Source organism: Canis aureus, chromosome 9 (genome assembly GCF_053574225.1).
Source record: "Canis aureus isolate CA01 chromosome 9, VMU_Caureus_v.1.0, whole genome shotgun sequence".
NCBI classification, from domain to species: Eukaryota; Metazoa; Chordata; class Mammalia; order Carnivora; family Canidae; genus Canis; species Canis aureus.
In genome coordinates this window covers 40,252,151-40,270,363 of record NC_135619.1, presented here as the reverse complement: position 1 = coordinate 40,270,363, position 18,213 = coordinate 40,252,151, and the positions used below count along the sequence as shown (strand labels likewise).

At 38.1% G+C, this 18,213-nt stretch overlaps 1 protein-coding gene across 11 annotated transcripts in view; it reads right to left on the bottom strand.

Moving 5' to 3' along the window:
* Window positions 1-18,213, bottom strand: part of SYT16 (synaptotagmin 16) — a 234,343-nt gene that overhangs the window by 36,206 nt on the left and 179,924 nt on the right. For 10 of the 11 annotated variants that reach the window (XM_077909555.1, XM_077909554.1, XM_077909557.1 and 7 more), the window contains 2 exons: window positions 7,232-7,444; window positions 1,157-1,413 (listed from right to left, as the gene is read on the bottom strand). In XM_077909555.1, the coding sequence (XP_077765681.1) occupies window positions 1,157-1,413; window positions 7,232-7,444 (470 nt within the window). The remainder of the gene's footprint in view (window positions 1-1,156; window positions 1,414-7,231; window positions 7,445-18,213) is intronic. The other variant, XM_077909559.1, reaches the window with a different exon arrangement.

The window sequence follows — 18,213 nt, the reverse complement described above, 5'->3', positions numbered from 1 at the left end:
ACTATTTCTTGTCCTCAGCCATAACACCAACACATGGGCATGTGCACACACACACACACACACGTGCACACCTCCTTATGCTCTCTCTACACATCCCACTGCATTAGCAGCTAGGTTTTGGAACATGATTTTCTGTGATTTTTTCTCTCTTGATGAGCATTTGGTATGTATGACAGTCTAGATCCTAATAAGAGAGTCCACCTGTTTATTTTCTCAGGCAGACTGATGCTAACAAACCATGCACTTTTCTCCTTCCTCTTGCCCCACAAATTATATTAATATTTTATATACATATATTATGTATTTCATCAAAGTTAATTTCAAAGGAGGCATTAGATATTATTTAACATCTCTTAATGTCACCGAATCATAATAAAAGAGATCTAGCTAATAAAGAATAATCATAAATGCCTGTTAGATAATGTTTGCAAATCTTCATCACAGTGCCTGGCACATAGTAACTGCTCAACAAATGTTAGTGTCTATAATAATGACCTCCAATCATACCTCTTGGTGGTTAGGCATACTCTGGAGCAAGTTTTAATTAATTAATAAATTTAGAAGGAGCATCTTTTATCAGAGATTTATTCTAAAAAACAATGTCAATAGCTAGAGGGTCATCACAAACTAACACCATCTCCTAGATCTTGAATTTAATTCAAATCTAACAAATATACTGCAAGATCTTCATTATAATATCTTGCATCATTTCATTTGGAGAGCCATTTTAGTTTAATTTTCAAATAATTCTTTTATTCAAGTAATTATAACTCAAGATATGGGGCAAATAAAAATAGACTCCACTTAATTGAAAACCATGAAGGAAATAAACCAGTCTTCTCGGAAGAACTAAAAATTCTTTTATATAAACAAGAAGTGTGATTGTTGCTGGCTCCATTCTGCCACCACTCCTTTTTTCCCAGTTTGATAGAAATTTATCTATGATTCTTTTATTGGTACACACAGGGGCTGTGACTTGGTCACCTGAAAAAAATTTATTTCAAATAAAGTTTCTTTACATCTTTGTTTTTCAAGGCAATGCTTCCTTTTTTGGAGAAATCTTTTTCTTGAGGCTTGGGGAGCAAGAGGAAAGCATGAACTCACCAGAGAGCACACAACATTTATGTATAAAAAGAATGGAAAACAAATAACTTGCCTCTGGACTCCACATGGAGGAGCTGTCAGTAGCATAGGAATCTTCAAATCCCCGGTTATTAAAAGCTGTCTCCAATTCCACGCTGCCTTCTGTGGACTGGCGACGGAGGCCTCGAGGCACATTGGTCTCTTGGGGAGATGTGCCATGGTGTCTGCTGTTCCCCACCTCACATGGGGCTTGTGAGTGGGCAGAAATGGGATCATCTTCACCATAGGACAGATTCTCAGAGTAATTCAGCTGGCTGGCTCCATCCAAATCTAAATTTGCAATGAGGAAACTATTTTAAATGTACTATTATTTTACACCTTTTTACCTAGAGAAATTGAGCAGTAGCAACAATACAAATACAAAGACCTCAAAAGCAAAACCTGCAGAAATATAATTCCAGGCCATCTGATGGATAAACATGGTCTATATAACCAAAAAGACCATTAGTTCATCACATGGGATATAAGGTTTAATGCTTTCTAATAATATGAATATGAAGGATGTGTGCTCATGTTAAAAGGCTAAAATAAACACATTAGCATTTTGTTGGACCTAATGATCACAAGACTTTGGGGATAGATCTAGAAAGCAAGAACAGCAATCTACCACAGAGATCATTTTGTCTCTTGACTCTACCGTTCTTCTTTTTCTCTTCCATGTTCACCATCTTACCTCTCCTTGAAAGGCTTCAGTAGTTCTCACAAGTAAAAAGTTCTTTACTTGATTCATGGAAGAACACTAGACTTGGATTCAGATGATCTAGATTTAAACCCTAGATTTGCATTATGAATTTATGCAGTCTTTGCACTGTCCAAACTTTTGTTTCCTTATCTATAAAATGATGATAAAAGCCATCAGAGAATCATTGTGGACACATGAAAGAATAGCCACCTGGCATCCACTAGGCTTTCCATAAATATTAACCTTGCTTGCTTGTCTGGCCCAAACTGGCCTCATACAACCCAGTAAACCCCATTTTCTACTGCCTCCCACATTGCTGTCACCTGTGGTCTCATGGGCTCATGGAAACACTAGTTGTGTATTTCTATTCACTGTGGTCCTCAAACCCCCTCTCCTGCCCTTTCCTTCTTGTCTATCTAAAGCCCGACAACTCCCAAATCTTACCTGACTTCTTGGACTCAGTGTTCTTCTCTGACCTTAGTGTTATTCTATTTTCTCTGTTAGCACTCCCTCACTAAGCATCCCCTTCCTCTCCTTTAAAACCTAGATTACCCTCAGACAGTAAAGAAAAACTGCCAGGATCTTCCTAAGCAATAGCTTTCACCCTAAATTTTCTCCCACATCCAAAAAGTAGCCAAGGATGTATTCTCTTTTTAGTCCCCAGTCTCCTCCAGAAGCCACCATTCCAGAATAAGAGAAAATTTGAGATATAGATGGGATGAATGAGTGGGATAACAAAGTATGGATGATGAATTCAGCTCTTATTTATACTGTATGGTAGCAATAGTTTCCACCGTTGGTCTTAAAGCCTCAGCAAGAACAATAGCTCCTTGAAGGTACTAAGCCACATACCTATGCTTTCCAGTCTTTATCCACCAGTAGGTTTCACTATACTCTCAAATAACTTTCAAGGCTAGGAGGGTAACAAATATTTGAAGTAGCCAGGTATGTGGCAGTATGGAGTAGTGGTGACACTGGTTTACCAGAGAGTTTATGACTGTCCTGTAGTAAACATGCAAACTTAAAATATATATTATCACTCTATGCAGACTATACAAAAACATCTTTAGGCAGACTTTGCACCAGAGTGCAACTTCAGACTCCTGACTTGGGATTTTGCAAAACCGTGGCAATCCACTGGGAATTTCCCCTAACTGCCTTGTTATTCTTAATAATTCACTTCAGGTCCCTTTGGAAACACTTTCATAGGACACCATAACATTTTTACATTCACACACTCTCAGTTATTGGGCAAACACACTTTTAAAAGGCCACAGAAAATGACAGAACAAGGGATATTCCATATGCAAAACCCTACAACATAAAGCAGAATTTTCTTCTAAGGCTCTAATTAGCACATCCATTCCTCATATACATGAACACTAAAATGTCCTATTAAACAGTAGGCTATTCATCAACGTGGGCAGCACCCAGCAGGATTTCAGCACAAAATCTAACTTTGCCAAGAAATTACCCCCATAAAATTGTCTCATGACTTTAACTCCTATGGTGATAATACCTAGATCAGTAATAAGGGAATTTTCAAAAGCTACATTAAGCCTTGAAAAGCTATTCATAACCGAAAAACATAAGAACTATATTAATGTAACAAACCATTTTCCTTGACAGACAAGCGAAGAATGAATTAGAAAAGCAAATCTGGGGTAAAAGTCATGAGGAGGAGGAAAAAGAAAGGGGATTCACCATTACATAAAGCAGTTTTCTCATCCTCTAAGTTAAAGAAGATTGTGTCACCTTAAACGCATACAGAAAAGTAACTGCCTGTTTCCAGAGAAAGGCATCCTAGCTTCTTAGAAATTATAGGCCATAATTATGTCACATAAACCATATTTATTTTAGCAGAAAATTTTTGTACTTTTTAATCCATATCCCACTTTGATATGGTATAACACTATTATCCAGTTACTTTATTTTACACCAAACCCTTCCCTCCTACCGCCACCCACAGACACATGCTTTTTTGCCCACCACCTGCAATGGTCAGTTTTATGTGTCAACATGGCCAAACTATAAGATTCAACTAATCAATCAAACACTAATTTAGGAGATACTGTAGAGGTATTTTGTAGATGTGACTAAAGCCCTTAAGCAGTTGACTTTAAGTAAAGGAGATTATCCTACATAATTAGTCCACTGAGAGTCTTAGGAGAAATGAGGTGTCCCTGGACACAAAGATATTTCACCTATGGATTTCAGAGCTCTGTATTTCTGTTTCCTAGCCAGGTCTAGCAATAGCATAGTCCAATTCTTTGCAATAAATCTCTTGATATATATATATATATATATATATATATATATATATATATATATCACTCTGATACCACCTTTTAAAAATTTGTTCTAAGTAAACTCTATCCCAACATGGTGCTTGAACTCATGACCCCAATATCAAGAGTTGCAAGCTCTATCAAGTGAGCCAGCCAGGTGCCCTAGTGTCACCTTGGTATATATAAAATCCTAATAAATACACCATCCCAAACAAAATTGAGCACACATTCCAGGAATAATTGAGGTGTTTTAAATGACACCAGGAGTGTAACGAATAGCTTTTATGAAACATAGCTTTCATGTAGTTCCTAAGAACTACATATTTCACAAGCAAAAATAAGGCTTTGTTCAAAAATAAACGAACAAACAAATAAATGCTCCAATAAGTGGATTACTATTCTGCAGCCCACTTTTCAGACCTAAAGACCTGATAGGCAGCCTCTGCTCTGGATCACTTAACATAAACCCTCTTTGACATTACTGGGGATGCAGTGACAGTGAATACACAACTATACTAAGTCAGATAAATGAGACAAGAGATAATTTGCCAGGATTACGAAGATAGCATTTGCTTGGTTCTAATTACCTCACCAGTCCATCTAGAATGAAGGATCCCACTTGATGAAACATTAGACAAGCTACCGATACCTCATTCACCGTTCAGATTTTACTTGGATTTGGACCTTTACTTTCACTAGTCCAACATTTTGAAAGCACTTGTAAAGTGGGAGAATTGTCTACAATTAAATTTATCTTAGAAAATCATATTTAAATTAGAGTGAAAAAAGCTAAGTAGATAGAGGACAGGGAAAAAAAAACCCACAACTCCTCTCTGGGGTGCATGCTTAATCTCTTCCTTATTCTTTATTGCTGAAAACAAATTCACAGATCTAAAGATGAGCAAAAAGAAATGACAAAGAAAAAAATCACGCAATAAAAATTACATTAACATTTACATGGCATTTGATAACCTAAAATTTAGCATGCAGTTATTCCCTTCTATGAAGATCCTGCTGATTTTCTTCAAAATCTACAGGTAATTTACCCAGTGCAGGGTGCTTTTTCCTCCCTCTGATAGAGAAAGAAATGTGATCTTTCCTATCCCTCTCTGTCAAGAATTTCAGAATCACCAGTTATGACTAAAGTTATTGCTAATTCCAGAAAGGGTGAGGGTTACAATGGTTGTCAGAACTCTCAGAACATGGGCCATTTGTATAAATCAGAAACTAGACGTTTGGGCTTCTGGGAAATGGAACCATTAACTTTAGAATGCACCGAGCTGCTCCCAGGGAATCAGCTATTAACTTTCATTAGCTAACACTTGTCCTCACAGTGGAGAGGGAGGAAGGCTGTGATGTAACACCACGGAAAGAGACAACAGGAGAGGGGTGAGTGAATGACAGAGGGCTATAGCTATTGATACAATTAGGTCATTACTTACCTTGGGCTTAAGGGAATGGCAATAAAATATGTTATGTTGGGCAGCCCCGGTGGCTCAGCGGTTTAGTGCCTCCTTCAGCCTGGGGAGATCCTGGAGACCTGGGATCGAGTCCCACATCAGGCTCCCTGCATGGAACCTGCTTCTCCCTCTACCTTTGTCTCTGCCTCTCTCTCTGTCTCTCATGAATAAATAAATAAAATATTTTAAAAAATATGTTGGCCCATTTCAGTAAGTACAATTACATGACAGCTAATTATTACATTTCTGCTGACAAAGTTCTTCCTGTATGTTCTCTTTTTAAATAATTTTTACTTTGTTCTTTTTTGGGCAAGCCAGACATTTCTTTTCTGTTATCTTCTTTCAATCTTTGGATTCTTCTCTTTCTATTGGGAAGTGTTGAAAAATATGGAAGACCTACAACTATGTCCCCATTAGTTTAACTGACCACATGTCCAAAGGGAGGAAGGAAAATATTCAAGAGCCCAGGTTACTTAGTCCGGGTCACTAAAGCAGGTGGTGTTACACTTCTTCTAGCTTTCTGCCTAATATAATTCATAGACCCATCCCTGTTTCAATATCCTGTACCCCTTCAGGATTCTGGGCATAAAAGAGTAAGAGAGATGCCTGACCTTCACTAGGGAAATCACTACGAAATATTTAGCTGTTCTTTCTCCAGCTTATTTTGTGTGGTGTGGAGGGAGGACTCCTAACAAGGCCTACCTACCATAATGAGCCACAAGCTGTGCTTACTCTACGTCAGAGCATTTCTCCTCCCCACTGTCGAAGGTACTTAGCCTGAGAATGGCAGAAGACCTTGCTCTTGCTCTGCAAGCAATTCTCCTGTGGGGCAGGGGATGGAGGTGGGGCGGGGGGCAGGGGGAGGGAACAGAGACTACAGGGAATGTGGGAGGGTGTGTTGTTTGCAAAAGGTTATTCAAGGGGATCCCTGGGTGGCGCAGTGATTTGGCGCCTGCCTTTGGCCCAGGGCGCGATCCTGGAGACCCGGGATCGAATCCCACATCAGGCTCCCGGTGCATGGAGCCTGCTTCTCCCTCTGCCTGTGTCTCTGCCTCTCTCTCTCTCTCTCTCTCTCTGTGACTATCATAAATAAATAAAAAAAAAAATGTGTTTAAAAAAAAAAAGGTTATTCAATATTACTGTCATACATATTTTTATTTGAAAGATAAAACACACGTATTGCTTTAATAATGCGAACTATTGAAGGTTTCAAAAATGGTCAGAGCCTACATAGATGGATAGAAAATAGATTCTATGATTCCAAATGAGAGAAAAGGCAGAGAATCTCACCGTCAGCAAACAGGTATGTGAAATGTTTGTATTTATCAGAAGAGAATAAGATTTTATAAAGCTTAATAAATACCATCCTGATTCTAGCCATTAGTATTCAAATACAAAATGATAACCTACAAGGAAGGAAGGGGTCCTGCAAATCAGGGTCAAGATTTTGGCATTCCTCCTCTCAGTTCCCTGCATGACATCCCCTCTGCCGAGTTTTGAAAGAACCCCTTTACTCTGTTCCAGCCTCTAGGTCTTGCCCCATTTTCTTTTCCTCTCTGGACTCTCAGATACAAGTGTAGTGACTAAGTGACTCAAAGGTGCTCTTACCATTGTCCACCCCTGCTTTAGTTAAAGGAAGGGTTTCATGCAAAGAATACCTTCACAGGCAGACACTTCTCTGTTATCCTCCTCACAGGTAGAGAGCAGGCGGCTGAATTTTGATTTCTGCTCCAATCCCACCTGCTTTCCTTTCTCAGATGCTTCTGAATGGAAACTCTGGGACCGGGACACAGAAATCTCAAATTGTTTGATCACCTCTTCGTCACTGTCAGAAGACGTGCATGGCTCCTCATCATCTCCAAAGCTGTTAACTGGGAGCAAACAAGAGCCATGAGTCTCATGTGGGGTTCACAAGAATACAGAGATATGTAATCCAGAGAAAGAACATGAGTGATTAGTCTGGATAAAGCAGGCCTAAGCCAGACAGAAACATCTTAAAGCATTTTTTTGAAACAAATTTGAGTCTTAAGGAATAAAACAGGAAAAGAAAGTTTAGGTGGGCAAGTAGAAATATATGGCTAGAACCCAGGAGGAACCATCAGGAAGCCCCTAAATGACGTAACAAGGCAGGGCCCTCTTGAGCAGGGCGGCCCTACTGATTTGCTGTGTTGCTGACATGTGTTTATAACTGCGAACAGGACATTTGACTTACGTTCATCCTAGTCAATGATGACTGAAAATATGCTCTTAGCCTCATCTCTGTTATCAAAACACAAAGAGCCAAGCCCCACTCCAGAGAGGACATACTTGCAACTGAGATCTTCCAAAAGTGTACTAGTTTTGAAGACACACCCATAGTAGTGTATGTTAAACAAAACAAAACAAAACTAGCTTATAAAATGCTGATGATTCTCAGCACCAACAACCCAACCCAAACACCCTTTGAATTATTTGTACTACTCTCCCCATATCAGCTCACTGGCCCTTTCATTTTCTCCAACAAGCCAAGATAGTTCTTCCCTTTCAGTTCTTTGCCCTTGTTCCATCCATCTGGAACCCTCCTGCCCCTGGTGTTTTCCTGGCTGGCTCCTCTCACCCCCTGAGGTGTCAGCTCCACTGTCACTTCATCCTAATTCCTAATCCCTTCCTCCTGGATTTGTTTTGCTCTTTTATGAAGCTGCTGATCCAAGAGCACAGCACTGTCAACTCACTCAATGCTGTTGGCTGTGACCAGTATCAGTAAGATCTAAAAAACTAAATGTGAGAAGACACTAGATATCCTGCTAATACTAAAAAACAATCCCCATGGAAAACCATCATAAGAGGCAGCCTTCCCATGTCTTAACATGCTGTGCAAAGCACCTGTTGTGGGATAGACCATCACATATGGGAGAGGCCCAGAGACCAACGAAGCAAAATTTAACTCCCTTCACCATTAGTGCATAGGACCAGCTAAGCGCCTGGGAAATATGCATTGGAGGAAGCATTTGTTGGAGTTCTTTCTAAGTCTGAGATCCATTCCATTTGTATTATTAGGTCAGTTTTTAAAATGTAAGTAGCCAATAAAAAAATAAAAAAATAAATAAAATGTAAGTAGCCATAGTCATCAATTTCAAATTGACTGGATATTTCCTCATCTATAAAATCGATAATTGGAATTCATTAATTTTTTTTTTTTTAGAATTCATTACTTAACATTATATGTTCCTTGAGGTTTTGTTTCCCCAGTGAGTCACTGATCTTCCACAGAGGAAAGATTTCCATTTCACTAAACATAGACTATATTCCAGGCACCTTCTTGTACTTTACATATATTATCCCATGTAATCATCACATCAACACCATGAAGTAAGGATTATTATTATTCTCATCCTAGAGATGGAAATCAGAGGCACAGAAAAGTATCTTACCCTAGGCAACAAAGTTAGCAAGGTAACAAAATGGGACTTGAACACAGACCCTACGTTTTTAGCCAATGTGCATATCATCAGAAGTTATTGCATGAGGACACTAAAGCCATACCTAGTTTACTTTTCAGAGTGAGGTGAGGGCACTCTGACACTTCTAGCCTGAAATCTGCCTGGAGGTTCCTTCCTTTGTGAGAAGAGAAGTCTGTCCATGTGGAAATGAATACATACAGGCAGGCTGCAGTATAACTGGCCTATTGCTCTCCATGGGATTATAAATAAAACTGCTTATACTATTCTAAGTCTCACTCTCCAAGGATCTCAGGGAATTCTCCATTCAAAAATGAAAATCGCCATCCTTCCTAAAAACCACTAAGCAGCAATGAAAGTAACTAGTGGCACTATTACAAAAGCAATTCCATACACAGCACATATCATGAATACTGCAGGGGCTATTCTAGAACTTTACATATTTTAATTTATTTACTCCTTAACTCTTTAGGTTATACTAAATAACCTAAAGAATAGCTCCTTATCATTCCCATTCATTGAATGGGAAAACGAAGACAAAGTCAGGTTCATGATTGGCTATTGTCATAACAGTTAGTAGATAGTGGAACCAAGATTCAAACCCAGGCTGTGTTGCTCCAAAGTCAGTGTAAATGAACATAATGCTCTCTCTACCATCTGCTGCCTCAAGAAAAAAAAATTCTTAAATCCTAGTAAAAATCTACACAACTCTGTTTTATCACTAAGAACACAAAATCACATAGGTTGAGCTGGAACGAATTTTTATAAGCATATTTTTTAAAAGATTCTTGCTATTTGCCTTGTAATGAGTCAATGTCAACAACTAAATAGCTGATCTGGTTTGCATTCAACTTAATTTTTTGAAAATCACAAAGTTTCAATCTCAGTTGTGACATTTATTTCAGAGATAAGATAATACTTCCTAAAACACCATAGAAATATCTAATTTAAACTCCTTTCAAGCTAAGTAACCTAGGAAATAGCACAGTGGGAATTTGTATTAAAATCTTCATCCAATTAGTTTGCTAAAATAATAAGGAAAAATTGCACAATTACCATGGATGTGGATACATCTTAAAGTTGAGATTATTCATTTCACTCAAACACAGAATACAAAGGGATCATAGATAGCACTCAAATATCCACCACCAAAGAGAAGGCATATTCTTTTGCAACGTTTCTGATGCTTGGCCACCCAGCCTCATCCCTTTGTTCACACACAGCCAAGGTGCTACTGAGGGCTTCTTCCACTGGTAGGAAGTTCATATCTCAGAAAGGTACAGAGAGCTAACTGACAACCCATCAATATTGAATCCCTACTACAATGGAGTCAGAATGTCCCTCCCTCTAACTTTTAATTATTTTTTTTTCTAGTTTAAGTAGCAAGGGGCAGAACAATGCCATCTTTATCTTTCACATTTAAGTAAAGAAGCTGAGGCCCCTGTGCCACAGAAACTGCCTGTCAAGTATAACATCAGTCAAGGTTAGAGTGGTTAAAAGAGTGTGGAATCTGGAGTCAAGATGCCTGAGTTTGAAATTGGTGTCTTCCATTTGCTAATTTGAGACCTAAGTAAGTTCCTATTCTTTCTGAACTTCAGTGTCCTTATTTTGTGATGTCTAACTTCCTAATGTTGAAAGAAGTGAAATAAATCAGGGCACCAGGGTGGCTTAGTGGGTTACGCATCTGCCTTCAGCTTGAGTCATGATCCTAGGGTCCTGGGATAGAGTCACAAATCCTTACTTAGTGGGGATCCTGCTTCTCCCTCTACCCCTCCCCCTGCTTATACTTTCTCTCTCTCAAATAAATAAATAAAGTCTTTTAAAAATATAAATGAAATAAACTACTTAGCACATGCCTGGTACATGATATGCTAAAATATATTATTATTGTTATTATTATTATTATTATTATTATTATTATTATTATTATTATCATCACCCATCATGGCAGTGCCCTGGGTGGAAACTCTTCTATAAAGCTTTGCATTCACTTGCAAAGGAAAGAATGTGCCTGTTCTTGCAGGGTCTAATTTGAAAACTCATCATCAGGGTTGTTGTAGGGGAAAAGTAGAGGAAACAAGGGCTGGGAGAGGAGAAGGATAAGGCAATAATGTGAATAATGTTACCTTCTTTACCTCACTATCCTTTTCCCCAAGCCTGGAGGTGGAGTGCTCTGTAAGAGCTGGCAATGCTGTCAGGATGTGGGCAGTGCCTAACACCTGCTCATTTTCTTGTTTCTTTTAAGGCAACAAAACCACCAACTGGTGATGCAAGGGGAGGATTTCTTAAGCCTGTCTGCTGGAATTTTACAGATGGAGTTTGAATTTACAAATGATCAGTGCAGCTCCAAGCTTATTAATTCATTCCCACCCACACAGGAGTAATTAGATGGAAGGAAGTCCTGCTCACATGGTATAGATGGGAAGTGGAGACAGGTGGGGGTGGGTGGTGCTCAGTGGTGCAGTACCTGGGTGCTACTTTTAGCTACAATTGCAGGAAATCCCTTATATATACTAGATTTCTCAAATACCCACAGCAAATGTCTGCCCAAAGTGGCTGGATAAGAATGGAAATAAGAACAAGAAGTTAATGTGATAAAGCAGAAGGGAGGTCATGTGAGACAACTGCCCACTTCAGATCCTAAGAACATAGCCCACATTTCTAGAGGTACGATCCAGCTAATATTGGATTCACACAGGAGAGAAAAATATTTTTATTTATTATTAAGCCTTAAGGGCTTTTTTTTTTCAGACTATGTTCTGTGGAAGTCTAGGGCTCTACAAAGGAGCTTCAATGCCACTATACAAGTGGAGGTATGGGTGGTTGCACTGAGCAAGTTGGGTCATATACCCTCAAGGCTATTTTGCTCTAATATTATTTACATTTGTATGAGATTCTGTTGGGAAAAAAATTGGAACCCTGACACTTTTTAAAAGTTTGAAAAACATTAATATAACCCAACTTCCTCATTCTACAGAATAGAAACTGGGTCTCAGGTCACTTAAGGGACTCACCCATAGTCAAATAGCTAATTGGCAGAAGAAGGACTAGCACCCAGTTCTCCTGTGCACACCTGTTTTGTCACCCTCCACCTTGTGTGAGAGATTTTGACAACTCCATTTTCTATTTGCACAGAGATGGCACTTGTAACAGTTAGACATGAGTGAGCCAAAAAGAAAATATTCTATTAAAACTAGTTACAGATCATTATACTAGGGAAAAATTACAATATTGAAGGTCCCAGTTCTGACAACAGCAGAATAAGTGATTTGAACTCACCTACGAATTACAAATTCAAGAAAAAAAAATTTAAGTCAACTATTTGAAAGCATAGAAAGTAAGCAAGAGCAGGGACAATCTGGAGAGGACCCAACTTTTTTTTTAATAAATTTATTTTTTATTGGTGTTCAATTTGTCAACATACAGAATAATACCCAGTGCTCATCCCGTCAAGTGCCCACCTCAGTGCCCGCCACCCAGTCACCCCCACCCCCCGCCCACCTCCCCTTCCACCACCCCTAGTTCGTTTCCTAGAGTTAGGAGTCTTTCATGTTCTGTCTCCCTTTCTGATATTTCCCACTTACTTTTTCTCCTTTCCCTTTTATTCCCTTTCACTATTTTTTATATTCCCCAAATGAATGAGACCATATAATTTTTGAGGACCCAACTTTTGAAAGAAGGAAACCTCACTGGGAGAGATACATGGTTACAAGTCTTTTCTGCTAAAAATACCAGCAAGTTTATGAAGTATAGGGTATCTCAGACTCTAGCAGACACAGGAGTCTTATTGAATTAAGGTGTCAGAGGACAGAATTCAAGGCAGCTGGAGATATAGAGGGAAACTCCAGAAAGGAGGGAACCACAGAAAAAGAACTTCAGAATCTGCATATGAACTCGGCAAATGCTGGACTAAAACCTGAAATATGAATACATGGGGGAAAAATCCAAGGAACCCCCAAAAAATAAGAGCTAGGGGGCTAAAAATTTGAGCCAAACGTCTAGGCTGCAGCCTATATCAGGGAAGACTGAGCCAGGACTTTGAATCTGGCCAAGTTAGAGACCCCAGGTATTCCATTAAAACTCTAGACAGATTAGCCTTAGAGCTAAGACTAAAAATAAAACTGAAACAAGCCCAACAGAACAAAGCATGAAGCCAATACCTCATGAGATCAAAGGAATCAACTCATAATTTAATTGTTTACTAAAACAAAAGAACTCCTTTCTCTTTCCCACCAGGCCAAACCCATCCAAGGTAAGAGAGAAGACATCATGAAGACATCTGGGGTGAGGTGATTGGCTCAGACTATGGGGATCACAAAAAGGCTGCACCATAAAAGGTAGTTTTTGGAACAGACCTGTGTCTGTACTCAATAGGCCCTCATTTCTCACTATCTGATTCTCTCAACTACAAATGTTTCCTGAACACTTGACTTTCACAATCACTTTCTGGTTCATCACTGCAACAGGGTTCACCTGGACAAGAGCAAGTACTAAAATATTAACCTCCCTGACTCTCTCCAGCTCTGGTCTCTAATATGTGTGCCTCCAACAAGGGAATTTCTTGATAGGACCCAAGTGTTGTGTTGTTTTCTGCTATAGTGGCATTTACATACAAATTAATGGCCATGTTGTAATTTATTCTGCTGAGAACTGTGGTGACCTGATAATTAAATTTCTCTGCAAATGCAAAAAAAAAAAAAAAAACAAAAAAAAAAAACACATAAAATCAGAATGGTTGTTCTTGCTTTCTTTTTCCCAACCCCCAATACTTCTCTATCACTCCAATGAATCCTTACAAGCAAATGTGAATCAACATTTTAATCTACAAGTGTTCTGATTAGGAAGACAAAAAACAAATTCTATTGCCATGGATACTAAAATGAAGGGCCTGGGATGGATAACCAAGACTGAGAGAGATAATAAACAGATCTTGAGATGTGCAGGTGTTGTGAGTTTTTGAAATTCTATTTATTCAGTTCATTCACTCATCTTTCCAAAATCCCATGCTGCAAATCATTCTCAAGGCAGTTTCCAAAGTTATTGTTTTATCTTGAAGAGAGCCCAGTCAAGCTACAGAGATAATTTAGGTGAGGCAGTCTGAAACTCTCCTCGGTACCAAATCTACAGTAAATATATCCAAATATATTATGATAACTGAAAGAAATAGGCTGAAAATGCTCACTTGGCTAAGTAAGAGCTTCTTTAGAAGAAAAATAAAAGCTGTATTCCAAGAAAAGGCACATAATTCATACATCATATATTCAGCGTTGGTATGCATATATTAGAATAGTAGCCCTCAATGATGCCACTGATAATATCAGGTAATGAATAACTTCTCTCCACTTGGAGAAAAAGTTAATGGAAATTTTTCTAAATGTTTGACTTTTCCCATAAAGTTTCTATCCCTTGGATGCCTGTTATCACATATGCTGATGTGCACACCCAAGTAAAAAAAAAAAATTAACAAAGAAATGAAGTAGCTAATCATGCTTCTTTCCTCAGCTTGTTTTGTCATAGATATGCATACTCATGGCTGTGACTGTTATATGGCTTACATCATCTAGTCATATTTTCCACTGGCAAAATGAGTCCTGCTTCATAATGAAAATAAATACATTAAAATTGCATGGGTGCCACAAAAATCACATCAGTTTTCGGCATTGAGCCACCTCAACAAGTCTGGCACCACTGAATTAGAAAATGTTGCACTGGGTATAATCATGTCCTTTGTTCCATCTATATTCTTAACTGTCACATAGAACTTGATTTCTGTTATTTATCTTACTTGCATTTTCTAAATGGGTTTCTGTAGCTGTGGCTCCTCTAGCATGTTCAAGGAATTTGTGGTCCTAATTCATTCTTCTCTATTCTATCACCTTAGTGTCTAACATACTATGAGGAATAAAGCAAATCCTTTGATAATTAATAAACAAATGAATTTAGAATTAGTACAGTAGTGTATTAGCCAGGTTATCTAGATAAACAGAACCAATAGTGGTTTTATATATTTTTTTAATTTATTTATATTTATTTATTTTAAGGTATTGGCTCATATAATTATGGAGGCTGAGAAGTTTCAAGACTTATAATTGGTAAGCTGGAGACCCAGGAGACCCAAGAGACCCAGGAGACCCAGTGGTATAGTTCCAGGGTGACTGAAGGTCTGAGAACAAGGAGAGCCAATGGTGTACATTCTAGTCCAAGACCAGGTGAAGGGCAATGTTTTTGTTCAAGGAATCAGGCAGACGAAGTTCTCTCTTACTCAGCTTTTTTATTCTATTCAGGTCTTCAATTTATTGGGTGAAGGCCACCCCACATTAGGGATGGCAGTTTGCTTTACTCAGTCTACCAATTCAAATTTAATCTCATCCAGCAATATCCTCCCACATGCACCCAGGATAATATTTGACCCATTATTTTGGCACCTGTGGCACAATAAAATGGTACATAATATTAACTATCACAAATATCATACAAAAGCCAAGGGCAAAGTGAGAAGAACACCAAAAAGATGCAAGTCACATATAGGTTTTTATCCCAGCTCTGACACTTCCCAAATGAGTGATCTTGGGTGAACTTCAGTTTATTCAACTTTAAAAACTAGACCAGGTTTTGGAAGTCTGAGGCCATATAAAACCCCTCCTGCTACAAACTCATAGAAATGCTGACAAAATTAGAAAGATATCTGGTATTATCCCAGAGGGATAATCAATTTATTTGGCTGATATCTAGGATATTAATGGCCTTGGTTCATGCAAGGCTGGATTCAGGACCCTAGCATAAAGCTACTACTCTTTAATAAAAGCTGCCCTTTCTATGAAAAGAGGACTAGTAAATTTAAGCTAACAGTTTGAGCCTAGAGAAGTAGCAAGGAAGGTTACTACCCATTAGGGTTGTGGATGACAAAAAAAAATTATTCTATGAGAAATAAAAATGAGTCTACCTCTCACAGAGATTTAGTACCAGCAGAGCACAGATATCTGAAGCTAAGAAATTAATATGGGAAGTGGGTAAGCACCTATGAAATCCAGGAGACCCAAGAGAAGTAAGTGCAAAATTACTCTATAGGAATACCTCCATAAATTAGTATACACAGGATTACACCCCTCATCAAGCACAAATATACCCCTTCTAAAGATGAGCTAATCCTGAAAACTCACAAACTATAAAACAAAGAGGAATTAAACTATCTTGAGATGAGATGGAAAACAATCTAAGAACACACAGTGATTTAAATATGTGGAAGATTTACAAAAATTAGCCATGTATTAGGCCACAGAGGAAGCCTCAAAAATATAATTATACCACATTCTAATCTCAAAACAGTTAGAAATAAAAGACTTTTAAAAAATTATAAAAATGTCTTTTGGAAACCAGAATCCACATTTTTAAATAATTGATGGGTCAAAGAAGAAATCCTAATTGGAATGATAAAATATTTATAACTGAAAAATAATGAACACCCCACATATCATACACTTGTGGGCTATATATTTAAAGTGGTACTTAAGACAAATTTATGGATTCATTTAAGGTATATGTTAGAAATCAAGAAAAAGACTGAAAGATTAATATGATGATAAATGGTCAATTTAAGATGCTATTGATCAACAGTTTCAACCGAAGTAAAGTACATGGAAGAAATAAAAAAGACAAAGAGCAGATACTAATAAAAATGTTACTACAAAGAAAATATTGAAACCTAGAGAAGATGAAGACAGTCTCCTAAAGATAATCCATTGCCAAGATTAAGACAAAGAATAAGTTTATAGATAAAATGGACATTTAAAAATCATAAGAGAACAAAAACAAGTTTAAACAATTTTTAAAAAGAACAAATAAATAACATACAGACCAAATGCCACTAGAGAAATAACAGGTAGAAAAAAATTCAAAAGGTGACACAACACATCCAGTGGTTTTGTATAATTCCTTCCAACTTCCAGGTGAAAAGATAACTGCTCTTTTATATAAGCCAATCTAGAAGGAACGCTTCTTGTAATACTTTTTAAGGATAGCATAAACTTGGATCCCTGGGTGGCGCAGCGGTTTGGCGCCTGCCTTTGGCCCAGGGCGTGATCCTGGAGACCCAGGATCGAATCCCACGTCGGGCTCCCGGTGCATGGAGCCTGCTTCTCCCTCTGTCTGTGTCTCTGCCTCTCTCTCTCTCTCTCTGTGTGACTATCATAAATAAATAAAAATTAAAAAAAAAAAGGATAGCATAAACTCAAGTAAGGGAATTTATATAGTAGACCAATCTCTTACAATGCTAGTTGCAAATATTATAAACTAAGCAGGAAACAAAATTCATGATATGTCAAAAACAAATGCATTGAGAATAAGTTTAAGCTCCAGGAAAATATCTTAAATGTACTTAACCACATTAATGAAGATGAAAAACATCTCAACAGATGTGGAAAATCATTAAATAAGTTTCAAAACCTATTTATGACAATAATTTTCAGTAACATGAATAAAAGGAAATTTTCTCCACCCAGAAAAGAAAATGTACCATGCATTACACTCAAAAGTAAACTTTAACATTCCTTACAAACAAAAGACAAGAACACTTAACCTTATCACTTCCTTGCAATTCTTTTTTTTTTTAAGACTTTTTATTTATTTATTCATGAGAGACACAGAGAGAGAGAGAGAGGCAGAGACACAGGCAGAGGGAGAAGCAGGCTCTACGCAGGGAGCCTGATGTGGAACTGGATCCCAGGACTCCAGGATCATGCCCTGGGCTGAAGGCAGCACTAAACCGCTGAGCCACCCGGGCTGCCCACTTCCTTGTGATTCTATACTGGAGATCTCAAAAGCAGTATAAGACAAGAAAAATAAATGAAGGGCATGTGTTGGAAAGCAAGAAATGAAAGGCCAAAAGACTGAACTTTCCATGTCAAAAAAAATTCCAAGAGAAGCCAAGGCCAGCCTTTCAATTATTAAGGATTCATCAAGGGGACTTCTTCCTCTAATCAAGATGAAACAACAAGTACTAAATTTAGCCTCACACGTGGAATAACTAAAAACCTGGACAGAAAAAAATGGTTCTGAAAATATTGAACATTAAACAACTAAAAACAGGGATTCCTGAGAGATGAGAAATGAGCGAATAAGTTCTATGCTTACCTACACTGACTGCCTGGACAAAGTTTTGAGGCAAAGCTGGTGGTCTCCCTGATTTGAGGAGATGGAGCTAGAGG